Here is a 23,701-nt window from a genome sequence, read left to right on the forward strand (position 1 = left end):
ATTCCCATAGACCTCAGTGCTTAGTAGTCTGTCAATAAAATGTTGCTTTGCCTGTGACTCATGTAACCTGGTCAGATCATCATAAGATGATGACTGTACTTTGTCATCCACTCAGGACACTTGAGTATGAAAGAGTATGCTATTAATAACTAGACATAGACAAAACGCGTAAACTGTCCCCGGGAATCTGGGGCTCATAGTTATCCTATATCTTTACCATCCTCAATGCAGGGCTTCAGACTGCACAGAAACACAGTGAATGGTGCCCTGGAGCATGTCTCCAAAATTCAGACAGTGGGATGGAGAGGGAGTTCAGACTCCGGGCCTCAGGAGCGTGTATGATGGTAGCTTTCTACTGTTAACTCTTTCTCAGTGTGTTTGAGCACTGGATGCTATTTGAGGCCACTGAAGGCATATCTTTCTAAGATAAGATATTTCTAAGCGGTATTTGCAGCAGGTGAGGGCAAACTGGGGTGGTTCCAGACATTCTGACCCAGAGGGATCCCAACCCTCTTGAGATTCACTCAATGGGAGAGTCCATGTTACCTGTTATCTTGGACAGACCATGTAGACACCAGGGAACAACACTCCCCAGACCCTCTCCATGCCAGCCCCACGTGACGCCTTCACTCCCACTCTGCAGGCAAACTCACGATTTTCACAGTGCTTCCCGGTGTAGCCCGCCAGGCAGGCACACTTGTAAGATCCGGTGCTGTCAAGGAGGCAAGTGCCATCGTGGAAACAAGGGGACGAGGAACACGCTGTAAGAGAGAAGGCAATTGCTCTCAGTGCCCCTGTGCGTGAGCCCTTCATTCAAGCCTGGAGTCCTGATCACAGCCTCTCACTTGTCTTTTAAAGTCCTTTTATTGAAATCATGTTAACACTGTTTCAAGATTGCCTAAAACAGCTACTCACTAATCAAATGCTGCTGATGTTATTTGATGTTTTCCAAGCCCTGGAAGTCTGCTCCAGACACCTCTAGTCTAGGACAACACACACGAGTGCAGCACATAATTAAAGCAGAAGCAAGCTTCACCCCTCCCATGGGGGCTCCTATGGGGAGAGAGCAGGCTTGGCTAACACATCATCTTTTATTCAAGGAAGCGCAGCATCCGGGGTACTGGGGGAAAGGAACCGGAAGACGACTTCATGACACTGGTGAAAGGGTACTCAAGAATTTCCAAACATGCATTCTGTAAACAGTAGTCCCTTGATGTGTTGAGAGTTAATGGTCTCAGATACGGTGGGGAAATGCTACTGGGGTTAAATGATAATTCACCAGGTTTCCGCACTGCAGAACTTCTCAGCACATTCCACGTTCTAATGTGCATTGTGAATTTCTAAGAATGCACATAACATTCTACCTTTCACAGGCTTATTTGATCTGAGAGACTGCATTTCACAGAGTGTCCTGGGGACCATTTTTCTACAGAGAACACTTTGGGAAACACTAGTCTGCTTGTTTCCCACTAACCCCACCTTCATTTACCCTGGTGTAGAAATACATGGCTAGGCCAAGTGCAACAAGCCTGAATCGAGCGCTGGCTCGGTGGAAGGCGCTGGTGAGATACAAAGACGAACAGGAGAGCCTGCTCATCAGGACAAAGCTTTGTGAAGAAGAGTCGGCAGTGACTATAACCTGAAGTTTGATTCAGTGAGTGTCAGAAAAGAGAGAAAGTGCTAGAAGACATTCAGAAAAGGGCAAAGCCACAGCTCATTGGAAGAAGGGAAAAGGCTTAACAGGGCAGGAGAAATCTGACAGGGCCTCCGGGGATGGGACATGACGTGCAGGAATGGGAAGGGGGCTTTAGGCAGGAAATAAAGACTGCAGGTGGGTCACACCAGGTGCCTGAGGAACAGGAAGATCACACAGACCAGAGTCCTCCAGGGGAGAGTGAGGAAGAGACCCTCCTGACCCTTCCCTCAGACACAGGGTCGCAAGCTGGTGAGCCGCCTCTGCCCCCAACTTCTGACTGCCATGAACACCCCCAGACAGATCTCAGCCTTGACTGGCAGGGCGGCACCGAGGGGCAAGGACTGAGCCGCAGGCTGACCACAGCATAGCAGCAAAAGCCTCTAGAGCTCCCAGGCCCTGCAAGTCTGCATAGGAGACACACGTCCTGGGAGGAAGTCAGCACACAGCTCATAGGAGCAACCGCCGGAGGCCCTGGCAGAACGTTCTCAGGGGGACCATGTGGAGAGGGTGAGGTGTCTGCTGGTTTTGCTGAATGGGTGAGGCTAAAGAAAGGCTGATTCCACCTCCGCCCACCTCCCTTCCTGAGATATCCGTATCAGACCTTCCATAAGGGAGCTTGAATGGTCAAAAGGCCATTGCAATTTCTTAAATTCAGTTATTTGTTTCAAAAAATAAATATTTCAAGCTGGAGTTTATTTTGTAAAACCTGATGCAATCCCATCTCCAAGGAGTAAAAAAGATCTGGGGTGATTCCTTAGCACTGAGCCCGTTGTTCATTTTGGCCAAATGCTACTTCCTCATTTGACAGGACAGGAGGTGAAGTCAGACGCAGAGTTCCTCATAAAGCGAGTGGCATTTCCTGGGTAGTGTCAGACTTGGAACAATTATTTGAAAGATGACAAAGGAGGCTCAGGGCACGCCTGGGGCAGGGCGGCTACTGAGGGTTTCCTCTGCACCAGACATTGCTCAGCTCTTCATCTGTTCTGTCTCCCAGAGACTCCTTAACGGAGCAGGATCTAGGGTCACGCCCTTATTCACTGATTAGGAAACTCAGGCCCAGAACAGTAGAACTTGTCTAAGCCATACGGTTTAACCTGCCAGGGACCAAAGCTAACTCTCTTAACCATGAGAGCCCCTAACAGGAGCTCCAGAGCCAAACTGTGCAGATTCCTAGTTCCATCTCTAGAGCTGTGCAACCATAGACAAGTGACTTGATCTATCTGTACCACAGCAGCTTTACAGGAGAAGGAGAAGTAAGAATTCCTAGTTCTGGTTCTGGTGAGTGTTTCTGAAACACCCCTTGCCATTTCTCTCTACCTTCTCAATGTGCAGGTCATTTCTGAGAACCCAGAGGGTGGGGTTTTAACAAGGCTGGGCAGGAAGGAGTGGGATACACAGAAAGGAATGTTTATCTAGAGCGCAGCCATAAAAAGTGACATTTGGGAACTTCTCTGGAGGTCCAGTGGTTATGAATCCGTGTTTCCACTGCAGGGGGTGTGGATTCAATCCCTGGTCGGGGAACTAAGATCCCACATGCCGTGGGGCATGGCCAAAAAATAAATTCCAAAATAAAATAAAATTTGGCCTTTCTCTCTCTGGCCTTTACCTGTGATCTCCTCAAAGATGGCATGGAAGCCATCGAAGTTCTTGGAGCCATCTGAGTGGAAGAGGATGTGGAGTGAGGAGCCCGTGCTTCGGATGGGAGCTGGCCGCTCATTGCCACAGAAACGCTTGATGATCTGGCTGTCGCTGCTGTCCCCGTCACGGACCTCAACATAGTCATATTGGCACATGTAATCAAACTCCAGGCTCAACATGACAATCCTGGAGGAGGAGAGGGTGAGAACAGGAGACAGGTGAGGCCCTGAAGAATCCTTCCACCCGCCCTGGGCAAGTTCAAGGCCAGATGATAAGTAGACCTCCGGAAGAGAGGAGCTATGCCCTGATCTGAGAGAACCGTGGCCCTGGAGGACTTGCGAGCAGCTGCATTTCTTTCCATGTGTGTGGGCAGGTGTACTGTGGGCACGTGTGTGGACGCATGCCAGGTGCAGGGGGCAGCACAGTCCATTCCGAGAACCTCTGCACACACCAGCTCCCCGTTTAGGGGCACTGCTCCTCCCAGGCTGCATGGCTGGTTCCTTCCTAAACTCAGAGCTCAGCTAAAATATTCTCTCCTTAAAGAGGCTTCCCTGACAACTCTTTCTAAAGGAGAGCCCTTGTTTTTGTCATAATGTGTATAGACATTTTACTTTCTCATATTTATCTCCTTGACTTTGTGAGTGTGTGTGTGCACACATGCATGCCTGTCTGCTCCCCTAGCTCCCCTAGACTGCAAATTCCTTAAGGGCAGGGTGTGGCATCTGTCTTACTCCATCAATGTTTGCTTAGTGCCTAATGCAGTGCCTAGCATGTAGAGACAATAAACAAATGTTGTTGAGTAGGTGATAAAATGGATACTTCAATTTTACAATTGGAGAGTGATAGAGTATATGTTATCTTAAAGACCAAGTAAAGGAAAAACTCTCTGCATGCATACTCTTCTGTCTGATGGAAGGATCAGAAGATAATTATCCTCTTGGTAACAATAACTCTTGCCCCAAAGAGTAGAAAGAGTAGCATCATATCAAAATTTCAGAATTGAAAGAGACATATCTTTGATTACCTCAAAGGGATCTTGGGTTTGGAAATATTGGGATGCAATGGATCAAAAACGCAGAAGATAAAACCCTAAGCTCTCATTTCCAAGAGGTAAGAAAAGAGGCAGATACACACCAAGGCAAGAGAGGAAAAGATTACTTTTCAGAAGATTCCAAGGGAATGCCTGAGTTATCAAGTTCACAAAATGTACATCTGTATCTTCTTCCTCACGTTCTGGAGAAGTGGGAATAGACAGAGAACTCAGAACTGCCACCTGAAAAGTTCAGACCAGTGCCACTTCTATCACCTTGGGCAAAAACTCCATGTGCCAGAATTAGAGAACAATCAGGATATTGTAAATGATCTTAAAGATCTTATTTAAAAAAGGAATGATCACTGAGTATGGCTAGTGTTTATTTTTCAGAAATTTTTATCACAAAACCTTTTGTACGGGAGTGTAAGTCCTACTCATCATAATGTGTGCAACTTGCTATAGTTTTAAGGATCTGGCCACACCAGCTCACTGCCGGCCTTGAGCAATCCCTTGCTTCTCTGGGCTTTGGTGTCTTAATTTGAAAAGGGGGAAGGGATGTGGCGGGGGTGGGGGGGGCAAGGCCACCACCAAACCGAGATCACAGCTTTTTCTGAAACTGAAACACGAGACACTGCAACCTGCATTTACATTCACTCATGTGTTCCTTATTCAATGCATCTATGGCAGGTCTGCACTGTGACAGGCGCTGTTCCAGGTGCTGAAAGTACGGCAACTTCCCTAGTAGACACAGTGCCTGCCCTCATGAGTTCTGATTTGAGGGACAGAAAATAAGCAAGGAAACCAGAAAACAAGGGGATTCCAGAGAGTGTTAAGTCCTAAGAAAAACAGAGCAGGTAAGAGCACTGAGAGTGACTGGGAGGATAAGCTTTCTACATACATGGTCAAGGGTAGACACTTAACTGATGAAATGGAGCCAGCCATGTGCAGGTCATGGGGAAGAGTGGTCCAGGCAGGAGAAATCTGTAAGTACAAAGGCCCTGAGGTAGTCATGAGCATCTCTGAGGAAATGAAAGGAGGCAGGGATGCTACACTGCCAGGCAGTGCATACCTGGGAGAATGGTGTGAAGGAAGGTCAGAGAGGACAGCAGGAGACGTTTTGTATGGTGAGGAGTTTGAATTTTATTCCAAGCTTGAGAGAAACCACTGGAAGGTTTCACCAACAGAATGACAATTTGAGAGAGGATTTTAAAGGATCACTCCAGCCACTCTGAAGAGAGGAGATGGCAGAGCCAGCAAAAGTGGAGGCAGGGAAGCCAATTAGGCCACAAGAGGATCCAGGTAAGAGTTGGTGGCAGTTCAAAGTAGAATTTTGGCAGTAGAGACAGTGGACAGATGAGATTATTTTACAGCTGAGTAAATAGATTCTCTGGTGACCTGGCTGTGGTAGGCGATGGAAAAGGGAACACCAGGGATGACGACCAGCTTTGGGGCTGGACACTAGGCTGCAGAGTATTTCCGTCCTTATAATTACCCCTGGCCAGCAGGTCCAGGTTTGCAGGGAAGAAACCTATATACTTCTGTGCCTTCCTAGGACCCTTTCCTAGGCAGGTGATGCACTTCTCAACCCCTCCAACATTTTGGATTTTTGGTTGGTGGAGTTGGGGAGGGGGAGCTGATTTCTTTTCATCCTGGGTCTTGGAGAAGCTCTCCAGAGGCCTCTGGAGAGCTTTTGTCCTGGGACATTTGTCCCAGGGGACCATTTGTCCTGGTCCCTGAGTTGCTGAAAAATTAGCCTGTGGCATCCAAAACTGTCCTTATCACACTAAAAGATCCAGCCTGGAGCCCATTCAGCAGAATGGTGTAGCCTCTCACTTGCTTCTTGAACTTCCTCTAGGAAAGTTCATTTACTGAACCTTAATCCTAACCCCAGGACCTCAGGGAACAAGAAGACCAGCAACTAAAGGGTGGCTTTGATGCGCGGGTTGGGAAAGGGACCTGAGTTCTGGATCCTCTCGATGTGGGGTACCGTGTTGCCCCTCCTGCACAACAGAGTGCCATCGAGGAGCCAGCTGACATAAGGGAACCTCTGGGTGCATCAATCCACCCAGAAAACACCGATTGGAAGCCTGTGCTCTAGAAGATTAGAGATTTCCATCACCGCCAACATCTCCATGAGTTAGAAAAGGGAAGAGCTAGGTGGACAACGTCCCTAAAAGTCCTGGGCTGAGTGGGCCACTCTGCTTTACTAAAGAGGAAGACTAGAGGTGTCTGCCAGGAGAGAGGAGAAACACTGGCAACAGGGAGCAGATCTTTCAACTTTATCTATGCAGGAAGGGTCTATCGAGCACCTGTCGTGTGTACCATGTCCTGTTCCAGGCTCCTGGATGCAGCAGTGAACAGTTCTCACAAAGCAGGATGCACTTGTGTTATTTATCTCTAGTTACAACTGGGTCCATGGCATGAATTAAACATTTCTGTGGACCCCAACGTTCCATAAGATGAACGGCTTATCGTCCACACAAATGAAAGAATCAGCTTATTGGTTGTGGAGGTGGTGGTTGGTTTCTGAGAACAGCAATGAAAGAAGCTGTGACAAACATAAACCCCAATCTAGAGTACAAAGTCCTTGAAGGTTAGGCCTGGCCTTATTTCCTCCCCTTCCATAGAATCCAGCCAGTACTAAGTGAATTAGGTGACCTGGTCAAGGTTATGGGTGGGCAGGTTGCTCTCAGTGCTGTGTTCTGACATATTGGTGTCTTCCTGGGGTCATCATCACCTGAGCCCCACTGTCTGCAGTCAGTGAAGGACAAGCATTTAATTGGTGGTCGTCTTACCCAGGCCTTATCCCACAAAATCACTAAGAGGTAAACAGAAAGGCTCTAATATACATTTTCTGCTTTCAAGAATAAAATGTAGATGGTTAGCCCTGATTACTAGGGTCCAGGACCTTTGGTTTTGTTACTGCACTTCCTCAAACCTCAGGTTCCATAATTCTGACCGCAGCCCCTTACCTGAGTTGGATGATAAATCCAGGTTTGGCGTGAATGGTCCACTCACAGTGAGCATTCAGGGGGTAGCTCTCCAACAAAATCTGACCCTTTGGAACACGTAGAACCTGGCCACATCCTGAGAAGAGAAGATTGAGGCATAGAAATTGGAGTCAACAGGAAAGAGACGGTAAAAGGTCTCGAAGCCTCTGAGCTCATCCACGCCCCTAAAAACAGAATGGAGAAGGATATTTCTATTTCTCAAGCCCCTGGCGATATGCTCAGCAACTGGCAATGAATTATTCATTCATTTAACCCAACAGCTTGAGAAGGGAAATAGCATCATTCCAGTTTTCCAGATGGAAAAATGGATAACCAGAGATTAAATAATTTGTCTAGCTATTAAGTGACAGAGCAGAGATTTAAAACCTAGCTGTGTCTGAATGTGAGGTCCAAGCCACCCTCATCCTACCTCTCCAAGACTGCCACACCCCAGCCTGCTGCCGCCACCTTACAAGGCTCAGAAAGTTGGCCCTCCCAGCAGCTCTGCCTGGGACACTGTGGCCTTTGTTCAGCGTCTAAATTTACGTAAGCCCCTCTGCTCTGTGTCCCCTGCACACCCTCAATCCACACATATAATCCCAAAGCAACTCCTTTTTACGTGCCTCCATCCAGTTAGAAAATGTATGTATTAATTTGTTCTATGAGCAATTATGCAATAGCGAAAGCATTAGTCGCTCAGTTGTGTCTGACTCTTTGCGACTCTATAGACTGTAGCCCACCAGGCTCCTCTGTCCATGGAATTCTCCAGGCCAGAATACCGGAGTGGGTAGCCATTCCATTCTCCAAGGGATCTTTCTGACCCAGGGATGGAACCTGGGTCTTCGGCATTGCAGGGAGATTGTTTACCACCTGAGCCACCAGGGAAGCACCTCTCTAATGCAAATACCAGAAGCGGGACATGAACTCCAACCAGTCCAATTGGATTAGTGATTTTCGATTTTTTTCCTGGCTCCCAAGACCCTTCCCCCCCCCCCAAACTCTTATGAAGACCACCAATTTAATTTAAAAAAAAATGAATCCAACAGGGGGTCCTGGTTGAAGTAGAAGCTGGAACCCCAAGCCCTCCATCCTCACTATCACCTCGGTCCCCTGAGCTGGTTCCAAGGAATCCCCACGATTTGAAAACCACAGAACAGTCTCCATTCAATTACATCACATCTCTAGCGTCGAGATAAGCAGAGGTCTGTACCCTCGTTGTAGGGAAAAAATTATCTCGGTCATGTAAATAAACTATATTTTCTGCCAGAGTTGGCACACTATGATCCATGGGCCAAATGCAGCTCACTGCCTATATTTTAAATGAAGTTTTATTGGAACAGAGCCACATACATTTTTAATGCATTGTTTAAGGTTGGTTTCCAGCCACAATGACAGACTTGAGTAGCTGCAAAACAAGACAGCAGAATCCACAAAAATGTAACTATTTACTACCCGCCCCGCTATAGGAAAAGCTTCTTTAACCCTATCTACACAGAACTCAGTTTGACATCATAAACTCCAGACCTTCAGTTATCTTTAATAACCTCCCCCAATAAATTCCCAAGCTCAAAAGAAAAACATGAACATCAGTGGATGGTACCTCATGGCAAGATGATGGTGGTAATATTTCTACAGTGGTAGGAATATAGCTTAAACTCTGTTTTCAATAAGCTGTGAGGTCTGAGGTGTGTGATTTTTGCAAAATTGACTGCTAGGTTGCCCAAGGCATCTCATCATTAGGATGTTTATTGCTTCTATTTCCGCGTGGGAAGCATCCCTCGCCCCTTTCCATGTGAGTCTCTGGATTTGGCCGGGCCTCCATCGTCTCTCTGTGATCTCAGTCTCCCTGCATCCATCCTTTTCTCCCAACTTTCCATTCCCCATATAGCTGCCAAAGCTACCATTTAAATACATGAATGAGATCACATTACTCTCTCGACTCGCCCCTCCAAAGACTGCGCCCTGTAGCTCACCTCCCCACAGCATCCACGGCCCTGCCCTCTGTTCAGCCTCCACCACCACCCACCCAGTCCTCACTCTGAGCCAGCCACACGGCCCCCTTCCTGTCCCAACCCCAGGCCTCGCACCCACTGCTTCCTTAACCTAGAAGGTTCATCCTCTTCCACGTCTCCTCCCTTTGGGAATTAAGCTCAACTGCTACTTCTTCAAAGAGGCCTTCCTGGACCACCCAGCTAAAACAGACCTTCATATTTCTACGGTCACTGCCATTACTTGATTTTGTTTTCTTCATAATGGACATCGCTACTGGAAATTTTCTAGCTTATTTGCTCACTCCCTTTGGCAGAGCTAGCACCCCTCCAGTTTGTATGCCTAGAACGGAAACTGGCACAGAACACGTGCTCAATAAAGAGCTGTTGAATGAATGAACGATGACATTGTGACAGGCCAGGGACTGGCTAAAAGGCTTACACCTTCTCTGGTTTAATCCTCACAAGAAAGCTTGGAGATAGCTGAGGTAGATGGAGAGATTGGTTTAGTTCATCCTTGGGGAGGGGGTGGATAGGAGAGAAAGGAGTGAGGAGAAAATAGGCCTGGCCCAGGAGGACAGCCAGGGTCCTGGCAGAGTATTCACTAATCATTCATGGACAGAGGAGCCTGGCAGCCATGGTCCATAGGGTCGCAGAGAGTTGGACACAACTGGAACGACTAAGCATGCAGCACACACGCCTTAATTTCACATTTTGCACATTTACAGACAGTTCCTAAGGGAATACACGACACACTGCTATATTTAAAATGGATAACGACAAGGTTCTACTGTGTACACAGGAAATTTTGCTCAATGGTATGTGGCAGCCTGGATGGGAGGGGAGTTTGGGGGAGAATGGACACAGGTATATGGGAGTTAGTGATGGACAGGGAGGCCTGGCGTGCTGCGATTCATGGGGTTGCAAAGAGTTGGACACGACTGAGCAACTGAACTGAACTGAACTGATACGTATGGCTGAGTTGCTCTGCTGTTCACCTGAAACTATCACAACATTGTTAACTGGCTATACCCCAATATAAAATAAAAAGTTAAGAAAAGAAAGCTGGGCGAATGACATTTATCTCCCCATCCCCCAGACGAGGAACCCTAAGGATGGGAGAAGTTAGGTATCCCCATGGCCAGACAGCCAGGAAGTCGGAAGGTGGCAGATGACTGTTCTAGCTGTAGAGCAGTGGTTGCCATGGGACGTCGGAGTCCCCTCTCAGTATGGGTCTCAACCTTAGAGTCACCAGCTGTGTGGCCTTCGGTGAGTTACGGCATCTCTCAGAACCTCACCAGACCTGAGCCAAATGGGAATAAAACTGGCATCTACCCCATTCGTTTTGTGAGATGTGAATCAGATTATGCACACCGAAAGCCCTTAGCAGAAAAACCAGCAAATGTTAGCTGTTGCTAGTTGGTGGCAGATCAAGGACTTGAACTTGAATCTGCCTTGTACCAGCGCTGGATCTCTGCTAGTACATTAACCTGTCTTAGGGTTTCCTGACCCAGCCTTCTCCCGCACCATTTTGAAGCGGCAGGATTTCCCACCCCCGTTCCCAAATACATTGAATCTTTGCCCGTCCCCCTCCCCGTCGAGCTATTGGAAATGCACGTGCCTTCTTCCTGCACACCTCACACTCCTCATCGCCCCCATCCGCCCATCTGCTGCCCGGCTATGGAAGTGATACACGGGGTGTGAGAGACAAAAAAAGAAACCTTCCTGCACAGCCTCCGCCCCCCGGGGACTGGCAGCTTCCCCACCACAAGGTGTTAAGTCCCAGCTCCGCAGCAAACCTCCCGCAGGGACCCCAAGTTAGAACCGGCAGCAGATGCTGCCAGCCAACTTCTGGTTTCCTCCCTGGAATCAGACAGCAGTGTCACTTTCAGATCCCCTCTCCCCGTCTCAGATCTGGGGGAGCCAGCAGGCTTTGGCCAGCCTGAGGGTCTTATGGCCTGGGGAGTACTCGGGGTCCCACCCCCAACCCGGGTGCTGGCCCCTGGCCACGTGAGATGTGAGACCACTGGTTCCTGGAGACCAGGGGCTGTCCTTCAGAAACAGCCAGGATTCCCAACCACACGCAACAGCCGGGTCCTTCATGATGTTTCCCTTCTGTCTCTGGAGGGGAGGGCAGAGTCGGCCTCAAGACAGGGTGCAAGTTCCAAGCAGCCAGAGACACAGAGGCCACTTCTCAGAAATGTGCTCTGCAGGGGGAGGGGCGGGGGGCGCAGTTAGTGGGCACCGGGCAAAGCAGAAGGCACCCCATGCCCTCCTCACACCAAGGGGCTCCTTCAGCCCCCATCTCACTCCCACCCCCACGGGGAGTCCAAGGAGCTGGGTGCAGGGCAGACTCACTGCACCCTCTGTCTAGGGCTGAACACAGCCAAGTGTCCTCACTAATGAAGTGCGGCTGGCCAACCAAGCAGGTGGTCCTGGGGCTGAAAGACGGGAGTGGCAAGGGCCCGGACAACGTGCTCGGATTCCCTGACCACGTCTGGCTGCAGGAGAAGAGGTGTGCATGTGCGTGCGTGCGTGTATGTAGGGGATTTTGCCAGCCATGCCAGACTGGCCCTTGGGATCTCAAATCCTGGACTCATCTCCAAGCCTGCCTCCTCCCCTGTCCTTGCTACAAACCCAAACAGGAGAGAGAGCTGGATAGACTCTGCTTCGACAGAGCTGAAAGGAAATCTTCATGAATTTCCAAACTAGAACGAGAGCTGGAAGCTTCCCAAAAGCAGTGAACACCCCCAGCATTCTGACAAGTGTCCTTATCTCCAGCTGGGGGACAAAAGAGGGAGGGGCGCTTCTGAGAAGCAGTGGATTTTTTTTTTTTTTTTTTAAATCTTTCCTTTAGGCTGGGGGCAAGGAGGACTAAAGAAAGAATTCTGTTAGCTTCTTTTTTTTTTTCGCCATGCTCCACAACTTGCAAGATCTTAGCTGCCTGACCAGGGATTGACCCACACCCTCAGCAGTGAAAGCTTGGAGTCCTAACCACTGATGCATGTGTGTGTGGGCATGCTAAGTCACTTCAGCCACCTCTGACTCTGTGTGACCCTGTGGACTGTAGCCCCCCAGGCTCCTCTGTCCAGGGGATTCTCCAGGCAAGAATACTGGAGTGGATTGCCATGCTCTCCTCCAGGGGATCATCCCAACCCAGGGATCAAACCCATGTCTCTTATGTCTCCTGCACTGGGAAGCGGGCTCTTTAACCATTATCGCCACCTGGGAAGCCCCTGGAAGCCAGACCAGGTCCTAATCTCAGTTCAGATTTTTCCTAGCTGTATGACCCCAGACAAGTTCTTCAGATTTTCCAAGCTGATCGTCCCTCATTTGGAAATAACAGGAGTAGCTACAACCACGCTGTTGTTGCTGATTTATTATTTAAGGATTAAATGAGATAGTTACTGTATGTGAAGCATTTAGCAAAGTGCCTGGCACACATAAACAATAAATGGCAGCTAACACTGTCATTTCTCAAGTCTTGTCTGGATCTGAGACACAAATTTGGCAAAAGAATCACAGGTGGCAGCCCAGGTTCTGATCCACTGCTCCAGGTCTCCTAAGAGCCTCTTTGCATCATTGGCTAAAGCTCTAAAGCCTTTAGGCCCAGGAGCCTAGACAGGGATGGCAGAACAAAAGCCTGGATAATGACATGGGAATGACCCACACACCAGACAGGGAGCAAGAAGGAAGCTGATACTGCCCATGTGATTTGGTTCATCCTACCCTGACCTGCTCATCCCTCAGACAGGTGCTTGGAGTGAGGACCTCAAGGGCCTCTCACTTCAAGAAATAGCTTAGTTCAGAGGAAGAGGGACTGGACTCCGGGGCCCAGCTTCTGAACTGGCATCTTGGCTCTGCCACATAACAGCTGTAAGACAGCAGGTAAAGTGACTCAGCCTCTCTGTGCCTCGAAGCCCTCACCTGTAAAAGGCTGGATGAGGATGAATGGTTCATACATGAAGGTACTTGAACATTGTCTGGTTCATAAAGAGTGCTGCTGCTGCTGCTATGTCACTTGAGTCGTGTCTGACTCTGTGTGACCCCATAGATGGCAGCCCACCAGGCTCCCCCATCCCTGGGATTCTCCATGCAAGAATACTGGAGTGGGTTGCCATTTCCTTCTCTAATGCATGAAAGTGAAAAGTGAAAGTAAAGTTGTGCTAAGTGATAGCTTTTACCAGGGGCTCACGTCTTCACTGGCTCTCTAGAAATGACTTCATGGCTCACTCTGTGATCTGGCCTATAGTTCCAATCAATCTAATACTTTAGAATGGTTGCTTAAGTGTGTGCTTCCTCCATGACACAGTTACATGAAAGCAAGGACCTTTGTCTGTCTTGCTCACCTCTATATGCATGAAATATGTGCTTAATTAATTAACTGAATGAATGACTCTGCCAAATTGTATCAAGCCTCTTCCTGCCCAATCAAACCATTTTCGAATCCTCTTCCCAATACTGTACCAAATGGCCTATCCGTTCAGTTGAAACCATTGTCCAGCAAAAATACTATCTGCCACTTTGTTGCAAAAAGGTTTTTCTCCTCCAGATTCATCACAATCTTCACAAAAAAAGCATACACTGAGATAACCCTGACGATCCAATTCAAAAGTCGAGGACTGGGTTTGAGCAGCATAAAAAATTAGACAACTAAATATTTTTTCTTTTCTCTGTGCTTCAGTTTGGTTGATTTCTACCAGCCTGTATTTACATTCTCTGATCCTGTCTTCCATCATGATCAATCAGCTGTTAACCCCTCTGATGATTTTTTAATTTCAAATATTACAATGTGTTCAGTTCTGGGATTTCCTTTTGGTTCTTATTAATGCTTTCTAAATCTATTCTCAATTTTCGCATCTCTTCATCCATTATAATTACCTTTTCTTGCAGATCCTTTAATATATTCATTTTTAAATTATTTAAAACTCCTTGTCTGAAAATTCTAATAGTTGATCCCATGTGGTGTGTTTCTCTTGACTGATCTTTCTCTTGACTATTGGTCCTATTCTCTTCTTGCTTATTCACAACAGAAAAGACATATTTTCTTTTGATTGGTAATATCTTTTCCTCCATTAGGCAGGTAGAATGAGGTACTGATCAATTTGATCAAATCAGGAAGCAAGGTGGTTTGGGGCAGGGCTGAAGCTATAATCCCTCGAGAAGCATCTTGAAAGTCAAGCAGTGGGAACCTTAGAAAACTTATTTTTGATTTTCAACACTCCCCCTGCCCAACTTCCTGCACTTCCATGACTGTGAGTTCAGGAATCTTTGATCCTGTGAGACCATGAGACTCTGAGATGACAAATTTTTGAAACTGGAAAATGACAACAATATTCCAAGATCTTCTGCTTTCTAGCCTCACCCCCAGCTTCTGCTTGCTCAACAAAATTTCACTAATGAGAAGTCTCAGTGGATAGGGTAATCTTTGTTTGGGGGTATTTTTTAGATGTAAGTTCAATAGGCCAGCCCACAGGCTCATCCCAAGTCTGGCTGGGTCCTCCTCCTTCTCAGGCAGGCCTTCACCTGCCCTGGCCCTGACCTCAGTAGCTGGCCTCAGGTAAGACGTATCCTGCATCACTTGCTCTCCTAGGAAGAGCTTTTTCCTATGGAGTTTAGTTTCTTTTAGATTCTGTGTTCATAGATATGAGAGGGCTTTAAAGTACGTTCTGAATTTCCTTTGATTTAGAGTGATTTCTTGCTGTTTGAACAGGAAGGAAGGCCTTTTTCATATCCCTCTCCACCCAAACCAGAAGTTGAGCAATAATCGATGAGCTCTTTAATAACATAAAATCATCTGCAGGAGTTCAAACGTCAATTCTCTAGAATCAAGAACTTCAGCACATAACGTACGAAAAGCTATTCGCCACACATACAATGCTTGTCCTGGAAAGCAGCCTCCCGTGTGCTGTGCTCAGTCGCGTCCGACTCTTTGCGACCCATGGACTACAGCCTGCCAGGCTCCTCTGTCCACGGAATTCTCTGGGCAAGAATACTGGGTGGGCTGCCATTTCCACCTCCAGAGGATCTTCCCGACCCAGGGATCAAACCCACGTCTCCTGCACCTCCTGCATTGGCAGATGGATTCCTTACCACTGGGGCCACCCTAATCTCCTCATGGCCAGCATATATCCTCTTCTTTCTTAGGGAGTTCTGTTTTAGTATTTTTCCTCTGTGGCCCCACACTGATTTCCTTCCCAACAAAGAAAAGACAAAGAGCACCCTTCAAGGCTCTGATTTAGTAATAATACGAATAGCAGCTACCATTTATCAAGCACTTACTATGTTCCAGACTCTCTATTAAGGAATTTCATAGATAGCACTTCATTTAACCCTCACATTAATCCTTCATTAAATCCTCTGATGGGGCACTGTTATTTCCCCCATTTTGTAAATGAGGAAGCTGAGATTTACAAAGATTGGGTGGCATTGCCAAAGTCACAGAAGGAGTCATGAAACAGATTAAAATCCAGGTCCTACAGATTAAAAGCCTGGTTTCAAGCCCAGCTATTAACCATCACATAATACCATCCTCGATTTGTACCAAATTGAGCACTGTTCCTTTCCTGGAGGTGCCAGGACACAGAAGCCCAGACTTCCACGAGCCAGTTTTCAGTAACTCCACCCAGGCGACTCTACTCTTCCCCAGCAGTACAGCTCCAGAGATGAGTAAATCAGTGACACCCAGCTTTGTGGGCCTCTTCTTCCCCTCCCCTCCTTCCTTCCTTCCTTCCTTCCTTCCTTCTTTCTCTTTCTCTCTCTCTTTTCCTCCCTCCTTCTCTCCCTCTCTATCTCCTTCTCTCTGTCTTTCTCATCGACTCTCAATCATTCCTGGACCAGCCAGCACAAACCATGCTCCCCTCTGATATTCCACCCCCACATTTTGGTCACCACTGAAGGCCCGTTCCTCTGCTCCTCTGTGTCTATCTACAATATGACTAAGGAAATAAAAAGTATCCCAGGCCTATTAAGCTCTCCCCACAAACCCTCTCTCATCTAGGTTGCTCTCCTAACCTTCCTACCTCCCCGAGACCCTTTGGGGCCTGAAGTGTTGGCATCACTTCAGTGCTACCTGGAAGCGTGACATCCAGGAGGCTCTCAGGCCCTCTCCTGCTCATCTCATTTAGTGGCTTAGAAACTTGGTCTGAAGGCCAAGTTAAATAAACTTCACTCTGGAAGTCGGCAGAGTGGTTCCACTTAAGAACTCAACTTTCCAGTTTAAGAAGCTTTGAAAGGACGCCTTGATTTTAACTTTGGAGATCAGTGCCTCTCATTGCCAGCGCCAGGTCACAGTTCCTAAATATCATTCCCCACAACAGGAACCAGGATTGGAGAAATGGCTCATTTCAGGACTTGCACATAAAAATCAAGGTGAACTTGAAACCCTGAGCGGGTGGGGGCAGTGCCAAGAAGCAAGGAAGTGCTCACAGAATGAGGCAGCGAAGTCACCTTAAAGGGACTTTGGTGGCCAGTTCTGGGACAATTTAAGCATCAAAAAGAGGACGATAGGATTAAGGGGAAAAAAATGAAAATTCATGAGCTCACAGTACAGAGGAAGAGAGAGAAGACAAATGTGGGAAAATTATAATAACGGGTGAATCCAGGTAAAGAATGAATGTAGTATTCTTTCAACTCTGTGTATTTAAAACTTTTCAAAGTAAAAAACTGGAGAAAAAAGGAATCACTCCTCTGAATATTCTGCGATTACTAAACCAATCTCTCCTGGCCAGGAAAATGTGAAGAAAGTTTTCCCCTGGGCTCAGTGACCTCCAGCCCTTCTCCAGTTCTCTTGCTTAATGTAACTTGTCGATGGTTATGAGTGAATCGATCACATAATGGATGTTAAGACTGTAAAGAGTTGGGTCAAAACCATCTGTGACGAGCATTGTCAAAGACAGTGAGTAAATAAAGGTGCTACCACGTCGGCTCAGTGCTGAAAGGTCTATAATTAAAATATAAACACTGTGATCCTTTCTGGCATTTGCCTGGCACTCCTCCTTTCTTCTAAGGTTCTATATGGCACTCAGGAAAAGGTGCCAGGGTTCTACAACGGTCTTCAGCAAGAAGCCCTCCTCCTCCAGAATTAAATGATCTGAAAGGATCACTTGGGCGCCATCTACTGGGCAAATGCTTGCACTGCCACATGGCTCCAGCACTGTGCCCCAACCATGCACAGACCACCCAGGTGTTCAGCTGCCCCTTAATAGAGGCAGGCAGCATCCTGCCTGCCTAGTCAGCAGGGCAGACAGTCAACAAATACTGAAATGAATTACTTCTGCCTGGGAATTCCCCTTGCATTTATTTAGTATGAGCTGTAGGTGATGAGAACCTAATAACATCATGTTGATGTCTTATGGTCAAGTCCTGTTTCCACGAATGTATTGTAAACTCATGGAGGGTTCCCTGTTTCCCCTGGTGACGTGCCTAGTGATCCATAAGAAATGCTCTCTTTGTGTATGTGGCTGTGATCAGGTAAACATACACTGCATGTAATGAGGCTTTCACCATGGAATTGAACAAGCATAACTGAGCCAACACAGAATGGAATAGGAGTATGATCATTGCTTTGTTTGTTTCACAGCATTGACCACATTCTTTTTGTCTCTCTTCTCTAAATTTCAGGTTCTAAAATGGCAGTGACTACATCTGTCTTGCTCATCATTGCACATAGAAGAACATTCTTTCAAGAAGCATTGTTTGAATGGATTGTTGTTTGTTCAGTTGCTAAGTTGTGTCCAACTCTTAGCAGCCCTGTGAGCTGCAGCTCGCCAGGTTTCTCTGTCCTTCAATATTTTTGAATGGATGGGTAGATCTATTCATTACTTCTTTTTAATGAATGGGGGCATGCGTACTCCACTTTGCCTGCCTAGTGGTGGTGACCCATTGCCCTGAGCCAATTCTGCTGTCCTTGAGAAAGTTCGATCCTATACATGGAAACCATCACCAATCCAGACCAAACAGACCTACACAGTCGGCTGTTAAACTGAGGCTAAACGCAAGACTCAACCAACAGGTACTATTTGGAAAGATACATCTACAGGATTTCTTTGGGAAAATGCAGTCCTCTGTCTTTGACTTCCTGCATGCAAATATTCTTCCCCTTCTCTGCCCTGTCCTCTAAACAAACTCACTCACAGTGTTTAGAGTATTGTTTAGGAAATACTTGTATCCTTTTGTTTGAGGTAGAATATACTCTCATACTTGACTGATTTGTGGCTCAGCCACGTGACTTGCTTAGAATATAAGTGAACGTGGTGAGAGCAGAGGCCAGGAATGTGGCCGTGTGTTTGGCTTGACTGCTTGTGCTTCTGTGACACACTCAAAGCAGATCATACCCCAAACTGCCCGCTGTGGTCTGAGCTCCGAACTCTAGAGTTCAACCCAGGCCAACCCAGCTGACACCAGTTAAACCCCAGCCAACTCACAGATGCATGATAGAGAAAAATACACATCTATCCTTTTGAGGGTGACTCTTATGCCCCCCAAACTGACTAATACATATGAACACACTATCACCACCACCTGTGAAAGCTTTGACTTAGAAATTCTACTCTCTGACCACAATACCTCTTTCATCTACATGTTCGGTGGCTTTATTACCACTGAGCCTGCTTTTCCATCTCACCGACACCTCCAGTCTCTATTTTCTTTACCAGGTTCATTTGGGTTTTGTGTCCTGCCCATGCTGGACCCCTGGACAGTCACGTCTCTGCCAACTCTTAGGTCAACCATGTGACTGCTTTTATTCACCTCTGCTACCATGCTGCTGCTGAGTATCACCCACCTGTCCAGGCTGCATCACCTACACATTAGTTCCAGCTTCCACTGGGTCCTTGGCCATGCTTGGGCATGCTTTAACTTTTTGGTAGCTGACACATTTCCTCATTCATCAGGTGGCTCTCCCCAAATTTTGGTACTCTCAAGCCTCAGCTTCCCTTCTACTCTGCTCTCATTAGAGACGTCATATGCTGCTTGCAGAGAAGACAGAGCTACAGAAGAGTTCACCAGTAGGAGGTAGGTGAGACAAGGGGTCTGAAATCACACAGACTTAGGTGTCTTAGGTATTTTCCTTACCCTTTGACCTAGACTCTTGCATTTTTGCTACATGTTTGATCAGGCAAGAAATACCAATAACACTCCATCCTCTATTTCTGTGGACTGGAAATATCGTTCGTAAGAGTAAAATTAATGAGGCTCTAAAACCATCCTGATTGCTTCTAATTTAAATGGGGAACATGTAAAATAGGCTTAACAAAATAATAACAGTTTATACGTTGCTCCAGATCCTGCTGCTCAGAGTGATATTCACCACTGGGTTGCTGCATGGGGGAATCTTAAACTGAGAGACAGTTTAGATTTCCACTCCATTTTCAAAGGATTATTGACACAGAGGGGAGCACTAATAAAGATTAAGCAATTCTTGGAGATCAAGCAGAACCCAGCAAGGATCCCTTTCCTGGGACAAGTGGCATGCTGACAGTTTGATGTGGTTCCAAGAGTGGAACTCAGGATTTAAGAAGTTTTCCAATAGGAATTCATATTTAAAATGCACTACAGACAACATTTTTGAAGCCTTATTCACTGCCTGCTGACCAATGACAGCACGCAGTTGCTTCTGGAATGGACATGAGGCATGCTTGTGTGCAGAATGCCTTGGATTCGTTCAGGAGAGAGGGGAAGATTTAAGAGGAGACAGAAACCTCCCATGGCCAATTCCAAACAGATGTCCACAATCCACACCCAGCAGAAGGAAACATATTTTTGTTTCTTACAGTCTTACGTAGGAAGTCTTCTGGCCACAAGCTTTCCAGAACTCACAGAGTCCAACAAGATAAACCTTAGTCCACAGCAAGGTGAGACTTGACAGGAGCCTGAAGTAGAGACGGAGCTAGGTCAGGGACTACTCACGCATGCAGTCTCCTCCATACCAGCCCGCACGGCACTCTGCACAGTAGATCCCCTTCACGTAGAAGTCGTCGAGGGTACCCCCCCAGGAGCCGTTTCGGCACGTCTTGCAGTTTTCAAAGATGGTGCAACCTGAAACATTTCCAAGCAGAATGGTGTTCGATTAAGCACATGCAGGTTCTGATGGGTTGCACGAGAAACTGTGGACTTTGCCAGGATCTTGTCTCACCTAAGAGCATCTGGACTCAGAAAGGTGCCCTTAGGAAAAAATGCTCATCCCTGGGAAGATGCTAGAGTCACCAGCATTCAGACTGAGGAGTTTAGGGGATGGTCTGAACCATCTTCCAGGTTAGCAGCTGATGGCTTGTTTTAAAAAAACTTAGCTTCTGGTCATAATTATGAACTTCAATTTTCAATAAAATACAATGCTATTTAAACTTATTTTTAATCATTATGCTTTACAAAGCAAATAATATTGATGAAAATACCCCCAAATCTAAGACTGGTAGCAAATGCTTATTATTACATTAAAACCAAATCTAAATTACATTGCTGTCTGTGCTAAAGGAGAAGCCTCTTGCTGATTGTAAATTTTTCACATTTTTTACAAGGATGCCTATCTCATATATCATCAGTAACCTGAAAAGTATTATGAGATATTGAAAATATTTAGTAATAACCTTCCAGATTGATTCCACATTTTGGTTCTAATTAATAATTTTTTAAAAAATCAACATTGACATAATTCAGATGCCATAAAATTTACTGTTTTAAAGTTTGCAATTCAAAAAAAGAAAAATAAAGTTTACAATTCAGTGGGTTTTAGTACATTCACAGAGTTGGGTAACCATCACCACTATCTAAATTTAGGATATTTCATCACCTCCCTCCATAAAGGACCCCATACTTATTAGCAGTCACCCCCTTACCCTGTCCCTGATCCCTGGCAACCAGTAATCTACCAGTCATTTCACATAAATGGAAACAGGCAACACATGGCCTTTCTTGTCTGGCTTTTTTCATTAGTGGCTGATGCTCTAATGCAAAATGAAACAACCTGTAGTAAAAGGCAGACTACACCAATATAGGTATTTTTTCCTCTTTATAAAAGTATCACATATTGATTGTGGAATATTAAGAAGATTCAAACAAGCAAAAAGAATTCAATTGAAAACACCTAAAATTCCATTACCCAGAGAAAACCATCTGTAATACTTTCCCTCTGTATACACACAAACATTTTTTAAAAATTAGGCTTATATTATACACTGCACATTCTGTTTTACTTTTTGATTTAATAAAAATAGTAAACATCTTCCCATTCCACTAAATATCCTTCTATGTCATATACTCCTATAGCCAGAGTGTGCTGTTGGAAACAGCCTCAATGCCTATTAATGGGCTCACCTTGGAAGGTGTCAGGCTCCCCCGGATCAGAAGACCACACCAGAGAGGACTCAGCAGACCTCGATCAAGGGTTGTTTTTAAAACATGGCCTCCTGAGAGGTGGGGGATATTGAGGAAAGGTGGAGATAATCCAAGCCCGCTTATTAAAACAGAGCGCTAAGTTCTGGTTGCCCCATTCATTGTCCAGCTGTGTGTCCTTGAGCAAACTGCTTAAGTTCCCTGTGCCTCAATGTTCTCATCTGTAACCCTGGGGTTAAAAAATGTACTTATCTCATAAAGTTGATTTAAAAATTAATCTCACACCAATAAAGGGCCTGGCACATAGCAATTCCCCCCAAATATGAACTCCTATTATTATTCTGCATTCCTGTACTTCCACTTACTGGGCTTATCCCCACCATAGCATTTGGCATGCTGAATTTTAACTGCCTATTATCTGTTTTCCTATATAAACTGAAGTCAAGGACTGCATCTTATTCCACACTATATCCTCCCCACACTTAATATAGTATCTGGCACATAGTAAGTGTTCCAGAAATATTATATGAGATTCGAGTGAATGAATAAATGGATAGATGGACAGTTGGAGAGATGAATGAACTGCTAATCCAGGCTTCTGAAGTGTCTGAGATAACCATCATTTCCTTGAGCTGATAGCACACTTTTCTCTTTGGCTAAAATTATTAGGTTTTCATTGGCCCATAATGCACATGTGCAGTGCATACGTGTGTGATGTCTGTAAGAGACAGACTTGCAGCTCTCTCTGCATACCATTCTGAGTTTGCTCCCTTCTTCCAGTGCTTGCTTCTTTCAACCAGAAAAAAATTGCTAATATGACTCATCAGAGTTCATATGACCCACAACTGGGTCCCAGGGGGGACCTCTGTGTCTTTAAAGGCCATCTTCACCCATGTGTCACATTCCCATCTGATTCCCTCCCCGCTGTGCCGCCGAGGAGGTCAATGGACTCCATATGCCTTCGATGACCCTGCCAACTCTCTCGCTCTCTCTCCAGGCCATTAGGGGCAAGCCATTAAAAACCAGTTTGGTGATTAAGATGAACAAGGCTATGTTAAAAAGACACTAAGCAGCTCACAGAATTGCCCAAATGGTAAGAGAACCAAGGTCAGAGCTAACAGCCTAGAAATGCACTAAAAGATGCAGCCAACCTGCTCCAGTGAGGGCCCCGGAGCTGCTGGATGTCAGCACCACCATCCCCACCGCTGGGCCTCCCGGTGGTACAGCGGCAAAGAATCCGCCTGCCAATGCAGGAGATGCCAGAGACGCGGGTTCGATCCCTGGGTCAGGAAGATCCCTTGGAAGAGGAATGGCAACCCACTCCAGTATCCTTGCCTGGAAAATCCCCATGGACACAGGAACCTGGCAGGCTACAGTCCACGGGGTTGCAAAAAGTTGGACATGACTGAGCACACACACCCACACGCCACCACCAGGCCCCTGGACATTGGTCCTCCTGCAATTACTGCCATCATAGGAGAAAGAATGGTTGTCCATCATGATGACAGAAGTGATAGAAATTCTAAAACCAGGCAGAGATCCCGTTTCTCACCTTTGACACTGAAAAAATTCCAAAATGGCACATTCTGTTGTAAGACTTCAGGCAAAGAATACTCTCATGGATGGCTGCTGTGAACGCCAAACGCATGGAGAAGAATTTGGCAAAGGCTGGCAAAATGACACATGCGCCCCGCTTTGACTCAGCAATCCTTCTTCCAGGAACCTGTCCCAGAGATATGCTGCAAAAATACTAGCTGATGTACGCCTGAGGCTATTCACTACAGTAGTATTTATAACAGCAAAAAGCTAGAAACAATCCAAATACTCATAAACTATGGTAATCCACAGTTTATGATGCACAATGCAGTTTCGTGCAACTGTAAAAAGGAGTGGGAAAAAATGGCTTTATACTGTCAGTGAGCCACCTCCAGCATATATTGTTAAGAGAGAAAAAAGCAAGGTAGTCAGCAGTGTTTATGGCACGCTGTCTTTGGTGCACGAAGGGGAAAGACACATAAATGCACAC

At 46.3% G+C, this 23,701-nt stretch overlaps 1 protein-coding gene across 2 annotated transcripts in view; it reads right to left on the reverse strand.

Annotated features, from left to right (window-relative positions):
* Positions 1-23,701, reverse strand: part of PAMR1 (peptidase domain containing associated with muscle regeneration 1) — a 77,511-nt gene that overhangs the window by 27,257 nt on the left and 26,553 nt on the right. Inside the window, exons 1-5 of one of the 2 annotated variants that reach the window (XM_059874681.1) lie at positions 21,658-21,727; positions 20,254-20,382; positions 7,340-7,454; positions 3,303-3,520; positions 654-761 (exon numbers count right to left, since the gene is read on the reverse strand). In XM_059874681.1, coding sequence (XP_059730664.1) covers positions 654-761; positions 3,303-3,520; positions 7,340-7,454; positions 20,254-20,257 — 445 coding nt within the window. In that variant the 5' untranslated portion in view covers positions 20,258-20,382; positions 21,658-21,727. 2 annotated transcript variants of the gene reach the window in all.

This window comes from Bos taurus, chromosome 15 (assembly GCF_002263795.3).
Source record: "Bos taurus isolate L1 Dominette 01449 registration number 42190680 breed Hereford chromosome 15, ARS-UCD2.0, whole genome shotgun sequence".
NCBI classification, from domain to species: Eukaryota; Metazoa; Chordata; class Mammalia; order Artiodactyla; family Bovidae; genus Bos; species Bos taurus.